Below are 17178 nucleotides of genomic sequence, written 5' to 3'. Positions count from 1 at the left end.
AAGTACACCAGGCTGGTGGTGATCTGCCACCCACATCCCCCACCCCCTTAAAACACGGAGCCTGCAAGCATCCTCCCGCCGGGCCCCATTCCTGCTCTCCGTAGCTTTCCCAGGCTGTCGTGGGCACACCCGGAAGAAAATGGGGTCCTAGCACTTGCCCGCTAGACCGGCCTGTCTAAAGTCTGCTCCGACCACAGAGCCCGGTACCCACTTCTCACCAACAGGGAGGAACAGGAGGTGACGGGTGAGGAGGAGCAGGGTGTCTTCGGCAGGGACTTCTGCAAAGCTCTTACCCATAGCCCAGATCGGAGGGTCTAGCAGTTCAAACGTTATCCAAAAATTCAACCATGTGACCGAAGAATGCCCCAACACTAGAATCCAGCGTGTCCAACTCCGAAACACCCGGCCGTGACGCACATCTAGCGGGCCGGCCACCTTGGTCAGGCCCGGCAGCAGTGATCAGGGTCTACCCTTGACCCCACAGGCCACGGGACTAATGCTTAATTTGTCAGCACACATCACCCATTACGACAAGACGCATGCCCTGAAGTCAGAGAACGGTACTAGGTTTCTTAAGCGTAAAGAAGCGGTTACATTGGAAAAAAAAAAAGGGACAGTTCGTGTGAGTTTTACGGTTTATTAAATAGGAAAGCGGTCCATCTGAACAGAAGAAAAGGAAATTTATTTTAAAAAATAACATCTAGAGAAAAATGGCCAAAAAGGCGTATGGTGCCCCCCCTACATTGGAAAGCAGCTGGAAAAGCACCCCGGGAGACCTTGTGCTGACCCAGGAAGGCTGCGCACACAGTCTTAATCCCTGAATTCCAAACTTCGTTGTACAAGATGCCACTCGAAACGTGTATCAAAACACTCCAGCCAAAGCAGCTTTTCAAATCCGAAGGCCCACAGATGCGTTTAGATGGTCGCACCCAGTGGCGCGCCTGTGTGACCCGGGACCCCGCAGAAGGACAGCAGCCAGGCTCGGGTCTCCAACTGTACGAGCCGCCCGTGAGGCCCCAGGAGGGGACTCTGAGCCAGCCGGGGCACCAAGTGAGGTCACAGAGGCATTAGGGCCTTGGGAGGCGAGCACGGAGCCGCGGCTCACCTACTCCCTCTCCTTACGGAATCGAGGACGATCGATTGAACTTATCTTACGATCGACGTTCTGGAATGACGACGGAAAACACGTATTACAGAACTGCCGTTTTCATGTTTAGTAACTTCAAAAGATCACTGGCTTTCACAGAAACGTCTTCCGATAGAGCATCAGTCCACCAAGTAGCAGGAGCTCGCCAGGAAGGGTCGCGTAGAAGCCAGGTGCAGCTCTCCCACGTGGGGGGCTCCTCACTGCAGCTGGCTGTTAGGGCTGTTTAGGTCACGAAATTAGCGGCACGGTGAGTATTTTTACTACGGCCGAGGACGACGTACTTAAAGACACAACGGCATTTTCCAACCCGGCGAGCGGCGGCGTCCGGACGTAAGCAGGGCTGCGACCTGGAAGCACCTCAGAGTTCTCAAGACTCCTCTTCCTCATCTTGAATTTCGGAAATTCTGTCTATGGATTTAAGGATTTCGGCCACAAGATTCAACGTTTCAGCTCCAGAAACCAGCTGCCTGAAACGGAAACGTGGATGTTACCGTCCGCTACCACGGCTGGGCAACGTCAGAAGCAACAAAGCAAAGTTCCAGAGTGAAAAGCAGGCTTTGGGTGGGGGACCCTCTGCCCCAGAGGCGCCCGCGGGGGGCCTGGCCGCCACCACCCTTGTGGAACTCGGCCCGTGGCACACAGACGGGGACGCGCAGTGGGAGCCACCACAGCGGACCCTTCCCAGGGGCCTCCCAAGAACCTCTTTGCTTCTTAGGACAAGAGGGAAACGCTGTGACTCGTCCCCATTCAGAACTGCGACATTTCGTGACATTTCGTAGGTGAGGGAGGCAGGACTCCCGTCTGACGTCAGTGCTCAGGTGAACACAGCTATTGCCATGCAGACATTCCAGAGCCCGCCGGTCGGGTACGCATCGAGTGGCCTCGGGGTTAATAGGACCATCAGGCGCACTTCTGTTCCCAGAGCCCCGTCCACTGCTCGGGGTGCGGTCATGGCTTGAAGCCCTGCGCTAAAGGACTCCGCCTCCCCGGGGTCACCGCCTCACCCCCGCCCGTGCCGAGGCGCCCTCAGCTCCCCAGCGCTCACTTTATGGAGGAGTGGGCGTTGTTCATGACGACGCGAAGGTTCTGCAAGGCCACGTCGGTGTTGTGCTTCACTATTGTCAGGCTGGCACCCTGGCCGGACCGCAAGGCCTCGTTCTCGCGCTTGAAGTTAGAGACCTGCGCCTGGAGGGTGGGCGAGAGCGGGAAAGGGCTTTTGCGGCTGCAGAAGAGAGCATCTGACAGGCAGTCCAACTAAAACTGACCACGGCACCCTCAGCAGAGGAGGTGGGGGTGGGGGTGGGGGGACAGGGCTAGCCCCCGCAAAAGCCACTCTCTGCTGAGGGGGCTCTTAGAGGACACGGGCCTGTCGTGTCCTTCAGTCTGTCCTCAGCGCTCCTCCACAGGAATGAGAAATTCGGGTCAGCATCCGTGCTGTCCCAGATGACACAGCAAATGCCCACGACCCTCTCGGTGAGCAGAAAACACGGGGCCAGAACGACCGGGCTGCTTCTTTCACTTGAGGTGGGGGGGGGGGGTGGGGAAAGCCTGCACATCCGGAATACAGGGGTTCCCGCTGCTGGGGAGGGGAGGTCCCCCGGATTTGTATCCCTGCCATTCAATCACCTGCAGCAAGCTTATCTCCTGCTTCAGTTTCAGGATGTGATTTTCCGCCTTTACAGCTCGTTTCTGTTACAAAAACAAAAACGAGGAGGCATCGCTAATAAGCAATGTGGTGAGATGCCCTCACGGGGCGGGGGTGGGGGTGGGAGCTCCAGCTCGCTCTGCCCAGCAGGTGGGCCCACTGTGAGGGACCCCCGCTCACTCTGCGCCTCTGTGGGCTGACAACAGAGGGTCACGCCCGGCGCGTCACAATGCCCCCCGGCCCCTCGTACTGTCATCAGCTCCAGGTTCTGCTCCACCTGCTGGACCACTGACTCCAGATCTCGGTAGTCACTCTCCTCCTTTATCATTTTTGCTTCCAGCTTCCGCTCCAGCGTCCTCACCCTTGTGAGACAGAAGACCAAGTCACTGCCAACTCACGCATCCGGCTCTCGGAATGCGTCCGAGAGGCAGTTAGGTCGGGCGGGTTAGCTGAAAACCCCGAGAGCCCGCTGCCTCGGCGGGAGCCCCAGAGAGCGTCCCGAGCTGGCTCTCGATCACCAGTTCGGCTGTTCTTATCAAGTGTGCTCGGTTTGGGTCTAACGTTCAAAATAAACTTTCGTGCAGAACCAGACACGTGTCTGAGGCGGAGGACCTGCACGTGACGAAGGCTAGACTCGGTTCAACTCTGATCGCTTCGTTACCGATTTACAATGGATTCGGGTGTTAGCAGGCATTTTGAATTGCGGTCCTAACTGAGAGCTTACATACATTTCTGTTTGAGTTTCAGAGAAGCTCTGAACCTCAGTCAGCTTTCTTCTCAGCTTAGAATTTTCATCTTTCAGCTGCAGAGAAAGAAAACGCTCATTAGAAATTCTGAGTCTCGGTGTCTCACTCAAAAGGGATCTGCGTCTCTGTAATTTGGTTCTAGAACTCCCTGATGAACAGAAACGTTCTAGGCAGTCAGCCTCCCGTCCGCTCACGAAGGAAAAACACAGACGGAAGTGTCTCCTCCGGAAGGCCTCCGGTTACGGACGCCGACTGCACTCGCGACTCTTTTTTAGGGGATGATCCTCTTTAAGAAATCTCCTCTAGTCAGAGCACGGCGAGGTGTCCCTGAGCTGCCGCCGGGAGGGGACCCTTTCCTGACGGGAGGCCCTCGGAGAGCCTGAGCCAGACCACACCGCACCGCCCTCCACAGTGCTCTTCAGGTGGCACATCACACACGGGATCAGTCAACACGGGGGACCGGTGCACAGGGACTCTAGCAGACGGCCACACCACAGACTGTCTTGTCCTCGGAGCCCAAACCCCAGGCCACCGTGGACACCAGGAGCCTCGGGGTCCTCTGCGAGCGTGCTGCTCACGCACGGGTGCCAGCCAGGGGGCCGCCGTGGGGCCCCCTCACTTACTGCTTCGTAGCTTATCTGCAGCGTCCGCAGGTGCCTGTCTCCCAGAGACTCTCCGGGAGCCACGAAATCTGCGCTGGGGCTCCCCGCCGGAGAGGCGCGGGAGTCCGAGTCACTCAGCGTCCACGGGGGCAGGGTCTCGGGCCCCACCAGCTCCGATGGGGTGGAGAAGAAGGAGACGTATGTGCTGCAGGGCGACGTGCTGGTGGCGCCTCCCAAGGAGCGGGTCTGCTCCACGCTGGACGGCAAGTAGGCCCCGTTCCACCCCTCGTCCTCGTCCTCGTCCTCGTCCAGAAGGTCGCCAGCCCCGGTAGGGTCTTCGAAAAATGGCTGCTGATATTCCAGGCCATACCCCACGGTCTGGGGGGTTGGGGAGTTGCGGCCGAGTCCCAGTGGGTGCCTCGTGGGTTCCTAAGGAAGATGGCCAGACGCACAGCTCAGACTCAGAAGCCACTGGAGGCCGGTCTTCCGGGGGGCGCCTGACAGTGGAACGAGAGGCCCACCCGCCTCCCAGGAGAGAGGAGAGCCAGAAAGGGTCCCACCGGCGTTGGCTGTGGGCTCCCTTTGCGCCGCCCCCCGCCCCCGGATCCTGCAGTGTCCCCCACATCGGGAGAGAGATGTCCTCCAGACGTTTCTCTGTGTACGGTCGTCGCAAACGACGCCTCGATTTACCTTCGAATAAACCCTGTTGTTGGCGGTGTCTTCTCCCGACAGGCCGAGGTTCTTGGTTTTCAGAAACTCTTTGAAGGAGAACGGATTGGCCTCTGCAAGATCTTCAAGCTTATCATCTGCAACGGTAACGCACGTCACAAATCCAGAAAGTCTCCCAAGGCTCGTTAAAAGGGAGCTTCCCTGTTAGTTTCTTTCCAGAACACGGCCACAGCTAAAATCAGGACTGCCACCCTCATCACCCCACCAGAACTCAGCGAATGCTAAGAAATGAGAAACCTAGCCAATAAAGCAGACCTGCGTCCACATTCTGAGTTCTCTTCCCCCCTGGTCCCTGCACCTTACTGCCCACGGCAATCACCTGGGGGTCTTTACAAGGACAACTCACCTCCACCCCCACACAGCTGACTTAGTTGGCCTGGGGCACGACCTGCGCCGGGGGCCATCAGTTCCAAAGGTGCAGCCAAACTGGGGGTCACTGCCCCCCACCCCTTCCCCTGCTCACTCATCCCCTCTTCCCTGCTCTCTTCTCGGCCTCCCTCTCGCTCTCCTGGCCCCTAACCGGCCACCCTGTGACCCTTTCAGTCCACGATCATCAGAGCCCAGGTGCCAACTTTGTGTGATGCTGACGCTTGCTGCCTCTTCAGACCCCTTTAGCGTGACTCCCCACGTCTGTCATCCTGCATGTCCCGGCTTCCCCTGTCCTCGTACCCTCCTTCCTTCTACCCTAGGATCACGACGGACTCTGTAGGTCTCCACCCCCACCTGGTCTTTCAGACTCCAGGCACAAAGTTATATGCTGTCAAGTGGACAACTCATCATTGGCCGCGTGCTTGGCATTTCGTGTCGGGCAGAGAGAAGAAGAAAGGATCTTGTCTAACTACCCTACCTCCAAAATGTGTCTCCTGGGCTCCTGGCGGACCTTGCTTAGTGCATTTCCCCTTTCCGTAGCCAAAATCTGCAAAGAGACGTCATCACCCTACTGTGGTCACCTTTGTGACAGCTTTTTTTTTTCAACACGGGGTCTCTACCACAGTGATTCTCACAGCGTGGGTAACGTTTGAAACACAAGCCCCCAGGCTCCTGCCCGCGGCAGTAGAACCTCTGTGGGCCCTGGCATCTGTGACTCAGAAAAAGCTTCCAGTAGGCTCTGATGAGCAGTGTGGCTGCGCACGTCCACCGTCCGCGGGGTCTTCTGAATCCTCTCGTGGGTGGCCACTCCTCTCTGAGACCCCGATGGAAGCACCTGAACTCTCACCACTCACCGCAGCCAACAGGCAGCGGAACTGCTTGGGGGAGAACGAGGCCACTGCCCTTACTGGACATAGGCACCCTGGCCTTGCGCCCCACCACCTGGAAGGAGGAGATGGCTTGCGGTGCCCCCGCTAGGCATACCTCTCTTTCAGCACTTACCACCATCCTACATTGGAAGTGTCTGTGTTGGGGGGGTGGGGGGGCTCCCCAAGGCCAGACTGCAAGCTCCTAGCTGGCGGGGGGCGCTCAGCACTTGCGTGTCCCAGGGGCCAGCGCACGGTGGCACTGAGTGCCCCTTGCTGGGTCGAGGGCAGAGCTAATGCTAACGTGGCGCCGGCTCGGGGTCCCTGAGGCTTGTCTCTCACCTGTGTCTCCCACGGAAGCTAGCACCGGACTGGGCACATAGCACATAAACGTCGGCCGAATGCCGAAGAAGTGGGAGTCCAGGTCCCTGCCATGGGGGCGCTCACAGTCTAGCTGGGGGAGACAAGACCGGCGCTCACAGAACGCAGGAGCTGCAATAACATCAACAAGACCGATTGGCCGCGCGCTCTGCGCCGCCCGCCTCACCTGGAGCCCGTCCCGGCGGGTCGGGGGCGGCCCCGGGGCCCGGCGGGCTCGGCCCCGCCGTCCCGCCCGGCCGCTCACCGTCCGGAGTGACGAGGCTCCGGGCTCGCGACAGCGGGGGGACGCCAGGGCGGCGCGCGTAGCCGGCCATCGTCGCGGGGCCGGCGGCGCCGGCCCTCCCTAACCCGGCAGCGGGGGCTCCATGGCCCCGGCTCCGCCCCGGCCGCGGCCCGAGTCCCCCGCCCCCGTCGCCCGCCGCCCGGCCGCCGCTCCCAGCCTCCCGCAGCGGCTTCCGCTCCCCGCACCGGAAGCGCGCTCCCGAACGCCGGGGGCCGGCGCCGCAGGGGCGGGGCGGCGGGGGCGGGGTCGGAAGTGACGACAGAAGCCGGGGGCGGAGACTTAAGATGGCGGCTATGGCGCTGGCGGCGGCGCGGCTGCTGCTGGTGCGCGGCTCGGGCTCGTGGCGCCGCTCGCGGCTGAGGTGAGCCGGGGACGCGCCGGGGGTCAGCGGGGGACCCGGGGCGGCTCGCGTCTGTCCGGACGCTCTGCCTCTGGCTTCCCCACGCCCAGGCGCCGCGCCGGGGGTTCGGGCTCGGGCTTCGGGACCCTGGCTTCGTCTCCGAGGGCCCTTCCCTGCCTGGGGCCCCAGCTCCTGGCCCCGAGACCCATCCGCCTGCCCTCCCCCGGGCCGCTGGGTCCTCTCCCGCCTTCTCCCGGGCCGACGGGGCCTGTCGGAGGCCACGTGTCATCTCCGCCCCGGCCCCCGTCCTGTCGCGGGGGGGCCCCCCCCTTGTGAGGCCGAGCCCGCGGGGCCTCCGTGCCCCAGACCGCTGTGCTGTGTCCCCTCGCCTGCAGACAGCGCGCTTTTTCCGTCCCCGCAGCCTTCCCGCCTTCCTGGCCGCCAGCACGTCCACTCGGGCCACAGTCGGTGGCGGCCCCTGGCTGTACGCCGCACCGTGCCGGGCGGAGATAGCGGGCGCAGGCAGGAGCGCGGGCCGCGTAGGAGCCGCGGTGTGAACGCTTAAAAGAAGTCAAGCAGTGGGATCTGACTTCCCGTAGAGTGCGGAGGGGTCGCCTTGGGAGGACGCGGCATTGAAGCCAAGAGGGGAGGCACGGGAGGAGGGTCAGGCCCCGGCCAGGCGGGAGCAGGAGGAACAGAGGCGTTGGGGTTAAGGAGCCAGGTGTGTGTGTGCTCAGGGCAGCACCCGCAGGCCAGTGTGACTGGGTCCTGGGGGGCGGTGGTGGAGAGGGCTTTAAGAGAGGAGTTTGGAGAGAGTTGGAGTCCAGACCACCTGGGGCCCCATGGCAGGGGGTGGGGGTGGCTTCTATTTAGACTACGGTGGGGCAGTTGAGGGCCAGAGCGGAGCTCGGTGCTGTAAGAGAGATTTAACCCGGGCCGTCAGGGTGAGGTGCGGTGGTTAATCGTCTGCTCTGTAAGAGATGTTTATAAGAGAGAGCGGTTACGGCCCAAAGAACTGACCCAACTGGCCACGGCCCCCTGGGCTGAGCCAGGATTTGTCCCCAGCAGTGGTGTTCCTGCCTGCTCCCACGTGTCGTCTCTAAGTGCTCACGTAGACGGGACGCGAGGGCCGGTCACCACGGGCTCCGCGGTCTCAGGTCTGTAACTGGCCACTCTCTCTTTGTAGGTCCGGAGCTCCCGCACACAGATGCTTCAGTAGTGGCGGGGCCTACCCCGGCACCCCGCTCTCCTCCCCCTTCCCTGGCGTGCCGCAGCCTGTTTTCGCTACAGCTGGTGGACAGGAAAAGTTTGAAACCAAAGTGACCACGCTGGATAACGGGCTTCGCGTGGCGTCCCAGAACAAGTTCGGACAGTTTTGTACGGTGGGAAGTAAGTACTGTCGGTAATGTCGTGGGTGCTTCACTGACCGCTGTGCTTGGTTCGGGGTTCGTGCGCTGGATCCGGAGGGGAAAGTACGCTCTAGAATCTGGAAACCGAGTACTCTGAGCGTGAGCCGCCATGTCGGTGCCGGGCTTTCCCCTTTGTACCTTGCAAGAACTCTAAACCGTCTCCACCACCAATACCAAGCGTACGACTCCGTGAGCATCAGCACGCGTGCAGCTGTGGGTACGTAGCCCGGGGAGTGGACACGCTGTCGCCTTCACATGGTGGCGCCGGCCTGTTTGATCACGCTCAGTTGTAAAGGTTTCTCTTGATCGAATCCCCCCTTCTCAGCATTTGAGTTAACTTGTCATTTTTCTTTTTGTTGCCAGTTCTTATTAATTCAGGATCAAGATACGAAGCCAAATATCTTAGTGGAATTGCTCACTTTTTGGAAAAATTGGCATTTTCGGTCAGTGTACGATTTGTAATTTTTGAGACTTTGTTTGGGAAGGATCTACCACGTTTTGGTTTTTTTTTTAGAACGGTTATTTTAACAAGTGACTGAGTTGATAAGGTGTTGCTGCTAAAAGATGTTTAGACTGGAAGACGATTTGGTTTCACGTTTTAAGAGCCAAAACAGGTTTTCTTTTCTAAAACCATATGTTAGAAGTTGCTTTAGATTTTCTTACTTAGGTTCGCTTGTTTGTTTTCACTAGTCGACAGATCGATTTGACAGCAAAGATGAAATTCTGCTCACGTTGGAAAAGCACGGGGGTATCTGTGACTGCCAGACGTCAAGGTACGCCAGCTTATTTTGCAGCCACGAACTGTGGTTGTTATTCTCTGTCAGAGTCCCACTGAAACCCACCTCCTGGAGAAGCTGGGGACGTTGGCGTCGAGAAGGAGCCTGGCCTGGGCAGGGTTGGGTGAGGGATTTGGTGGAGGAAGGACACAGGCGGCAACACTTACAGCAGAGAGCACACTGGAGAGCCAGGCGGTCCCCGGAGGTTGCTGGCTGGGCCCTGGGGACACAGAGCAGGCCCCATCCCCGGTGTGCTCCCAGAGCCACCAGAGGGCTGCACCACAGGTAATGGAAACGAGAGCCAGGAACCAAGACTAGAGGTGGGGGCGTGGGGACAAGCAGGTGACCTGGTCTGGAGTCCGGAAAGGAACGATAGCAAACTTGACATTGGCTGGTCTTGAAAGAGTTTGCCAGACTGAACGAGGGGTGGAGGTGGCCCAGACTCTGGGAACAGCAGGGGGAGAGGCCCAGCCCGGAAGAGGCAGCGGTCTTTTGGGGGACCGGGAGAGGTCTGGTGTGTAGCCAGCACGCGGATGGGGTGCAGGGGCTGTGGACGAGGGCAGGCGGAGTTGGTCTGCCAGACGTGGCTCTGGTCCCCAGCTGCGTAAGGCTGTGCGTCCCCCATGCCGACCCGTCGGTCCGGGCGGCAGACCCTCAGGAAGCGCGTGACGAAGCGCACCCCCGTGGTGCAGGTGGTGGGGAGTCCGTGCTCGTGAAAAGGTCCGAGAACTGGTCCTCCTCCGTCCGGGCTGGGCAGCCGCTTTCGCTCCAACACGTGTGGGAAGTTGCGCTGGAAGATGGGGCGTACTGAGTGTGGTGCTGGTCCTCGGTGCCAGTGGGGAATGGCCCCCGTTTGGTGTGCACCTGTCACGACCCTGACACCTGGTGTCGTTTCTTCTTTCCAGGGACACTACCATGTACGCCGTGTCTGCGGATTCCAAGGGCCTGGACACGGTGGTTGGTTTGCTGGCTGACGTGGTCCTGCACCCCAGGCTCACAGGTGTGCCCTGGGCTGTGTGCGGTGTCTAGGGGGTTGGACGCGGAGGGGGGCAGGCGGAAGCCCGGCCCCCGAGGAAGAGCACCGTGGCGCCCCCGTGGGCTCAGCTACCAGTGGGTTGTCACGATTTCCTAGGAAGTGACGCTGGTGGTCAGGGAGGTTCTTCGCGTCTAACACTTTGACACCCCTTTATGCCTTTGGACGCTTTTAGCGAAGTTGGATTTTTAATTTCTTTTTTTTCTTAAGTTTTTATCGATTTACTCGTTTAAGTAACTCTTAAGCCCAGCGTGAGGCTGAGACTCTCGACGCCGTGATCAAGAGTCGCTCGCCCCTCTGATGGAGCCAGCGGGGCACCCCTGGGTCTTTCGTTTCTCAAAGGCATTTCAGACAGTCTTTGAAAACTCTGGCTGGTACGCTGCCGGAAGTTTCCACGTCCTGGTCTCCATCCCCTTCCTTGGCCTGGTAGTAACCAGACTCTGATTCCGGGCCCGAAGGGGGCTAGAGTGGGCCGTGCTGACCATTCCAGCTGCCCTGGCTGGGCTCTGGTCACATCGGCCTGGCCTCGTGGTCCAGGACTGCAGTGCTGAGTTAAGAACTTTCCGGTACTTGCTCCAGCTAGCTGATGAAACAGCAGCCACGATGTAGGCCCGTGCCTCTTTTTCCAGTGCCTTCACATCCAGCGCAGCTTCACCCTCACGGCAGCCCTTTGGGACGGAGCGGTTAGGGGCCTGAGGGCCTCTCATGGGGAGGAAGCTGGGGCTCAGAGCAGGCCCGGGTGACCACCTCATGGCCGAGCCTGGCGAGGCCCGACGCCTCTAGGCCCTGCCCGCCCGGCGCCGTCCCCCTCACTCCCACCGCTGCCCCCCCGGTCTGCCCCAGGTGAAGGCAGAGGAGGTCGCCAGCATGTCTTTTGGCCAGTCTGGTGGCACAGGCCCAGGGCCATCTCCCTCCTGGCTGGTGCGGTCTGAGCCTCGCCTGGGTGCTTTGCAGATGAGGAAATCGAGATGGCACGGATGGCTGTCCAGTTTGAGCTGGAGGACCTCAATATGCGGCCTGACCCAGAACCGCTTCTCACAGAGATGATTCACGAGGTGAGATACAAAACTCGCAACGTGCCCTCCTCCGTATCAGTGGCCCTCCTGCCACCAGGGCGGTTGGGAGGGGCCGTCTGCCTTCCTGAGGTCATTCCTACAGGCTCTAGGTGTGGTCAGAACACTCTTAATTCCCAAACCTGCCACTCATGCGAGTTTTTCATTTTGTAATTTTTTTTTTTTTTAGCATTTTATCCCTTGTTTTTGAGAAAGTGTGAGCGGGGAAGGGGCAGAGAGGGAGAGAGAGAATCCCAAGCTAGCTCCGTGCTGTCAGCGCAGAGCCTGATGTGGGGCTCGATCCCACGAACTGCGAGATCATGACCTGAGCCGAAATTGGACGCTCAAGCAGCTGAGCCACCCAGGCGCCCCTCGTTTTGTAATTCCTACAGTAACAAGATTTTTATCGCTCTGTTTCTAGAGCGAGGCTTTTATTTCATATGGGTTTTTTGAGTTTTCATCCTGGAGAGGTAGATTTTGTGTTTTTTAGAAACACACAGAGCTATTCCTGCCAAACTAAGCAAAGCGCCCACGGGCTCTTCCTGCCACAGCTGGGGTCACGGCAGGCCCAGCGCAAGGGGGGGACACCTGGCCGTGGCCTTCTTGGTCACCTGTGTTTCTCCCCTCCTTTGTTAGGCTGCTTATCGGGAAAACACAGTTGGCCTCCACCGTTTCTGCCCCACAGAAAACATAGCAAAGATGGACCGAGAAGTGCTTCACTCCTACCTGAGAAACTATTACACCCCTGACCGCATGGTGCTGGCTGGGGTTGGGGTGGAGCACGAGCACCTGGTGGAATGTGCCAGAAAGTACCTGCTGGGAACCCAGCCGGCCTGGGGATGTGAGAAGGCTGTGGACGTCGACAGATCGGTGGCACAGTACACGGGGGGGGTTGTCAAGGTAAAGCCGTGATGGAAAAGAGCCCGTGACCTTGGGTCGTGTATGCCTTTTTTGACTTGGGTTTTGGCACGTTGTCGGCTGGAGCCTGTGGGTGTTACAGTCAGCCGTAAGCCCGTGGCTTTGCCTTTAATACGCATTCTGGGGCCTGAGCGTGACGTGTGTTCCTTGGTGAAAGCTGAGAGTTTGGTACAAACGGGAGGCGAAGGATAGTTCTTGTCTCTAGAGAGTTTTCTGGTGCTCGTGTGGGATTTCTGTGACTGTTTTTAAGCCGCTCCGGCCTGGGGTGGCTGAGGCCTCCTTGTTTTCCACGTGGGTACACTGCTCACCCTTCTTGGTTACAGCTGGAGAGAGATATGTCCAACGTCAGTCTGGGCCCTGCCCCGTTCCCCGAGCTCACGCACATCATGATAGGACTGGAGAGCTGTTCCTTCTTGGTAAGTGCCAGCGGGGGCCTGTGCGGCGTGGAGTTGGGCGTCCCCTCGCGGCTGAGCTCGGCCCTCACGTCTCTCGCAGGAGGACGATTTCATCCCCTTCGCCGTGCTGAACATGATGATGGGGGGCGGCGGCTCCTTTTCGGCTGGCGGGCCCGGCAAGGGTATGTTTACCAGGCTCTACCTCCACGTGCTCAACAGGTGGGTTGGGTCCCTTTCACCTGGCTGTCCCCAAGGTTGGCAGGCCCAGCTGAGGGTGCTTCTGGACCGTGACGCCGCCTTCCAGGTGTCCCCTCGTCCGTGCTCCTTACAGGCACCACTGGATGTACAACGCAACCTCGTACCACCACAGCTACGAGGACACGGGCCTCCTGTGCGTCCACGCCAGCGCCGACCCCAGACAGGTGAGGGCCAGCCCCGAACGCGGTGGCCTCTGCTTCCTGTGCAGGTCACGTCCCCGCATACAGAGCTGGTCTCTGGAAGCACAGATGTCACCACCTAGTCAGAAGAAACGGGCTGTCACGTCCTGATCACGCTCTTCTTCGTCTCCATGCTCTCTCTTAAAGGTTCGAGAAATGGTGGAGATCATCACGAAGGAGTTCATTTTAATGGCTGGAACCGTGGATGTGGTAAGTGTGGCACAGAGCCACCTGCAAACGTCCCCGCGGTGTTGGCGGGTTAGAGAACACAGTGTGGGGGGGCTGGCGGTGGGCCCATCCTCTGTGCCCCCGACATCCCAGCCAGAGCAGTGCAGAGCCCCGGAGTGGGCCGGGTCTGCAGCTGAGCTCCTCCCCTCCTCCCGGGTCTCAGCGCACAGAACAGCCGCTGCCCTCAGCACCCAGTCCGTTTGCATCTGACGGGCCCCGGTCCTTTTTAAGCTCTACCGGAAAGAATAGCACAGAGCACTCTTTTCCTTTTAACGTTTATTCATCTTGAGGGAGAAAGCGTGCAAGATGGGAGGGGCAGAGAGGGAGAGAGAGAATCCCAAGCAGGATCCACGCTGTTAGCATGGGGCCCAACACAGGGCTTGAACTCACGAACCGCGAGATCACAACCTGAGCCAAAACCAAGAGTCGGACACTTAACTGATGGAGGCTCCCAGGTGCTCCAGGAAAAGGAATATTATTTTAAAAATAATATATTGGGATGCCTGGGTGGCTCAGTTGGTTGAGCTCTGACTTCGGCTCCGGTCATGCCCTCAGGCTCGTGGGTTCAAGCCCCACATCGGGCTCTGTGCTGACAGCTCAGAACCTGCTTAGGATTTTCTCTCTCCCTCAGCCTCTGGCCCTCCCTGGCTTATTCTCTCTCTCTTTCAAAAATAAATATTAAAAAATAAAAATAAAAATAGGGGTGCCTGTGTGGCTCAGTCGGCTAAGCATCCGACTTTGGCTCAGGTCATGATCTCATGGTTTGTGAGTTTGAGCCCCCATCTGGCTCTGTGCTGACAGCTCGGAGCCTGGAGCCTGCTTCAGATTCTGTGTCTCCCTCTCTCTGACCCTCCCCTGCTTGCGTGCGTGTTCTTTCCCTTTCAAAAATAAACATCAAACGAAAATAAAAATACCATATTTGTGGCACCTGGGTGGCTCAGTTAGGTGTCTGATTCTCGGTTTTGGCCCAGTTCACGATCCCACAGTTGTGGGTTTGAGCCCCACACTGGGACATGTGCTGTCAGCACAGAGCCTGCTTGGGATTCTCTCTCTGCCCCTCTCCTGCTTGTGCTCTCTCAAAATAAACAAACTTAAAAAAAGTTTTTATAAATAACATATTAAAAGTCCGCGTCGGTGGCTCTGTTAGCGGTCTGCTAGGAAGTACTTCCCGCTAACGTGAAGCAAACTGAGGTGGGTTTTATCTGCCTGGAGTTGCAAAGATAGAAAGCGCTCATCTCAGATCGGAGATTATTTTCCTCCGGCAACGATGCGGACTCTCAGCGGCCAGTGTCGTCCGGCAGGCGTGCACGCTGTTCGGCGTCCGGCAGCTTCGTGTCGGTCGGGTGCCGTCTCTCACCCGGCCGCTCTCCGTGCCCCCCGTTTCTGAACGCAACTCGTGGGAGTCCCATAGTTGCAAATTTCATGCCTGGTCAGAGAGGCTCATGGCACAGACTTGGCACACGGAGCTGGTTCCCTCCGAGTTCCTCGGGGAGCGTGGGGAGCCCGGTTGCCTAGGCCCTGCACCTGGCGTCTGGGTGGAGCCCCAGACTGTCGAATCTGTCTTCCTGGTGACGTGGACGTGGCTGGGCAACAGCGTGTGAGTTGCCGGGAACTGAACCGTGTGGCTTGGTGGTCGGACCCCCAGGTGGAGCTGGAGCGGGCCAAGACCCAGCTGATGTCCATGCTCATGATGAACCTGGAGTCCAGGCCTGTGATCTTCGAGGACGTGGGGAGGCAGGTGCTGGCGACCCGTTCCAGAAAGCTGCCCCATGAGCTGTGCGCGCTCATCCGTGAGTACCGTGCTGGCGGGCGGGCCCAGACCCGGCTCCCTCCCTTCCCTCCCAGAGGCCGGCCAGCCGGAGGAGGTGTGATGCCTGCGGGCTTTCGTCTGTGCCAGCCCTACTTCGTGTCCCTGAGTACTGACCCCTGTGCCCCCAAGTTTTCACCATTTTCCCTACCGCTCTGGGTTTTTAAGCGGATTCGCTGAGATAATGGACGGAAATGCTCCGCTCGGGGCTCGAACGGTGTTGCCCTTCATGGTGTTGTGGCAGGTGTCTTGGCCGCAGGTTTCCGTGGCCTCCCGTGAGTGACCTTCAGGAAGTCCTGGAATTTCCTCTAAGTGTCAGAGTGTTACTTGTTTGTGGCCCTTTGGGGGACAAGCTTATTTTCTCTGTAGCAGGTCCTCAGAGTATCGTGACCCCCCCCCCCCCCCGTGCTGTCCTGTGGTGACGTTTGTTACCTCGCTGCTCTGGCACTCGCACCCTCCCTGGGGGCCCCCTCAGACCCTGGGGCGCGCAGTACCCAGTCTCCCCTAGGCCTCATCCTCTGGCGCAAAGTCCAGCTGCCCATGCCGGGTGTTCCCAGGCAGGCTGAGCTTCTGGGCCTCAGAAGGTGGGCCCGTGTGTGTGGCCGCTCCCCTCCCCCCCCAAGCCCTAGGGATTTTTTGTTTTTTCCTTCCCTGCAGGCTCTCCATGTGGGTAACTCTGCAGGTGAGCTTTTCCATTGAGATGCATCTGGGCAGGTGTGCATTCCCGTATTTGAAAATAACTCATAACCACTGGTATATCCCCATTTACTGGGAAAATTTGTCACTTCACCCTGAGTCACTCTGAATTCTACACACGCCTGAATCTGGACTCTCTGGAGTCCGCAGCCTGGCCTCGGACCCCTCAGTCAGGGTAGTGGCCACGGCCACGCGTGGAGAGAGTCTGTGCAGGGCTCGGGCGTTCCCCTGAGGTCTCCCTGTCCCCCGTGCTAGGCAGCGTGAAGCCAGAAGACATCCGGAGAGTTGCCTCCCAGATGCTCCGCAGGAAGCCCGCGGTGGCCGCCCTGGGCGACCTGAGCAACCTGCCGGCCTACGAGCACATCCAGGCGGCGCTGGCCAGCAGGGACGGGCGCCTGCCCAGGACGTACCGGCTGTTCCGCTAGAGGCCGTCGCGGTGCGGCCCGACGTGGGCTGTGGACGGAGCCCGTGTTCGTCCGTGGGTTTTGGGTGTGAATTTAGTGCAAAGATTCATAAAAGGTGCAAACCGGGGGACTCTTCTCTTAAACTCGATCAGATTTAATGTCGCCGAGCACAGCTCTGCGTCCGTTTCTTCAGGACGGGTAGATCAGGCAGCGGAATAAAGGTCTGTCTGTGTCGCCGCGGCTGGGAACCAGGCGAAGCGAAAGACCGCCGGGGGCCGGCTGCCGCGGGGAGGCCAGGTGGGCACCCTGCCCCGTCCCGCGTTCCCAGAGGCGAGCGGCCTCGAGTCCGCGTCAGAGCGACTCCGGGGTCTGCCGAGGGGCGTGCTCCTCGGCGCGGCGCTTTCCTTCACCCTCGGTAAGGATGGGGTGGCGGTAAGCATGGGGTGGCGAGAGGCCGGGCTCAACCGGCGGCGTCCGGTAACCGGAAGAGCGTCCCGATTCCCGACTGCACGGCACGAGTGTCGGCGCCCTGGAGGGAGGTGGGGTTTCCTCGCATCGCCGGCCCGTGTGAAGAGCCAGAGCTGCGAGGCCAGGGAGCGTTCGGTTCCGCGGATGCGCGTGGACGCGTCAGGAGTCGCCCGGCCAGGTGACCCTGGTGATACAGGGTGGCGTTGTGCTTCCCCGATGGGTACGCACACGGAGCCCCTGGGCCCCTTGGGGCACCGCCCTCCCAGCCTCTGGGGCACAGAGGGGAGGGAGGGACGCTTCCAGGAAATCAACCCTCAAATGTTCTTTGGTCATTTAACCTGCTTATTTTTGCTGGAGCCCATCCTCCGCTTTTGATGCCTTCCCTGCGCACTTAGCGGCATCAGGGAGGGTGTGTTTATCCGCTGGGGTGGAGCCCGGTGGGCCGAG

General features: G+C 59.5%; 2 protein-coding genes across 3 annotated transcripts; one reads left to right on the top strand and one right to left on the bottom strand.

The window, feature by feature from the left end:
- Window positions 1-623: 623 nt before the first annotated feature.
- ENTR1 (endosome associated trafficking regulator 1) lies at window positions 624-6953 on the bottom strand. Of its 2 annotated transcripts, XM_086684513.1 has the most exons (10): window positions 6730-6953; window positions 6447-6596; window positions 5717-5785; window positions 4831-4946; window positions 4162-4569; window positions 3521-3594; window positions 3043-3154; window positions 2774-2836; window positions 2193-2332; window positions 624-1614 (listed from the first exon to the last, which is right to left on the bottom strand). In XM_086684513.1, the coding sequence occupies exons 1-10, from the start codon at window positions 6797-6799 to the stop codon at window positions 1515-1517; spliced, it is 1302 nt and encodes a 433-aa protein (XP_086540639.1). In that variant the 5' UTR covers window positions 6800-6953; the 3' UTR covers window positions 624-1514. The 2 variants fall into 2 exon arrangements, with proteins under 2 accessions (XP_086540639.1, XP_086540638.1); XM_086684512.1 differs by lacking the exon at window positions 6447-6596 and having other exon boundaries at window positions 6652-6942.
- Window positions 6954-6977: 24 nt separating this feature from the next.
- Window positions 6978-16430, top strand: PMPCA (peptidase, mitochondrial processing subunit alpha). The gene is made up of 13 exons (XM_086684511.1): window positions 6978-7129; window positions 8295-8497; window positions 8881-8960; window positions 9208-9290; window positions 10199-10293; window positions 11281-11381; window positions 12015-12278; window positions 12620-12712; window positions 12792-12910; window positions 13023-13113; window positions 13276-13338; window positions 15002-15146; window positions 16115-16430. Exons 1-13 carry the CDS (start codon window positions 7053-7055, stop codon window positions 16282-16284), a joined length of 1584 nt encoding a protein of 527 aa, XP_086540637.1. The 5' UTR covers window positions 6978-7052; the 3' UTR covers window positions 16285-16430.
- The last annotated feature ends 748 nt before the right edge of the window (window positions 16431-17178 follow it).

The sequence above is a fragment of the Puma concolor genome, chromosome D4 (assembly GCF_028749965.1).
Source record: "Puma concolor isolate L17-30 chromosome D4, mPumCon1.1.hap2, whole genome shotgun sequence".
NCBI lineage: Eukaryota > Metazoa > Chordata > Mammalia > Carnivora > Felidae > Puma > Puma concolor.
Note: the sequence above shows the minus strand (reverse complement) of the source record. Positions and strands in the feature narration are given on the sequence as shown.

What these genes read in the sequence shown, in the direction of transcription:
- ENTR1 (XM_086684513.1), bottom strand. Translation starts at nt 6,799, where the DNA reads ATGGCCGGCTACGCGCGCCGCCCTGGCGTCCCCCCGCTGTCGCGAGCC. An exon ending in AGCTTCCGTGGGAGACACAG is followed by an intron (nt 5,786 to 6,446) that starts GTGAGAGACAAG and finishes GTCTCTTTGCAG; the next exon opens with ATTTTGGCTACGGAAAGGGG. An exon ending in TGCAGATAAGCTACGAAGCA is followed by an intron (nt 3,595 to 4,161) that starts GTAAGTGAGGGG and finishes CTTTCTCTGCAG; the next exon opens with CTGAAAGATGAAAATTCTAA.
- PMPCA (XM_086684511.1), top strand. Translation starts at nt 7,053, where the DNA reads ATGGCGGCTATGGCGCTGGCGGCGGCGCGGCTGCTGCTGGTGCGCGGC. An exon ending in TGGAAAAATTGGCATTTTCG is followed by an intron (nt 8,961 to 9,207) that starts GTCAGTGTACGA and finishes TGTTTTCACTAG; the next exon opens with TCGACAGATCGATTTGACAG. An exon ending in TCACAGAGATGATTCACGAG is followed by an intron (nt 11,382 to 12,014) that starts GTGAGATACAAA and finishes CTCCTTTGTTAG; the next exon opens with GCTGCTTATCGGGAAAACAC.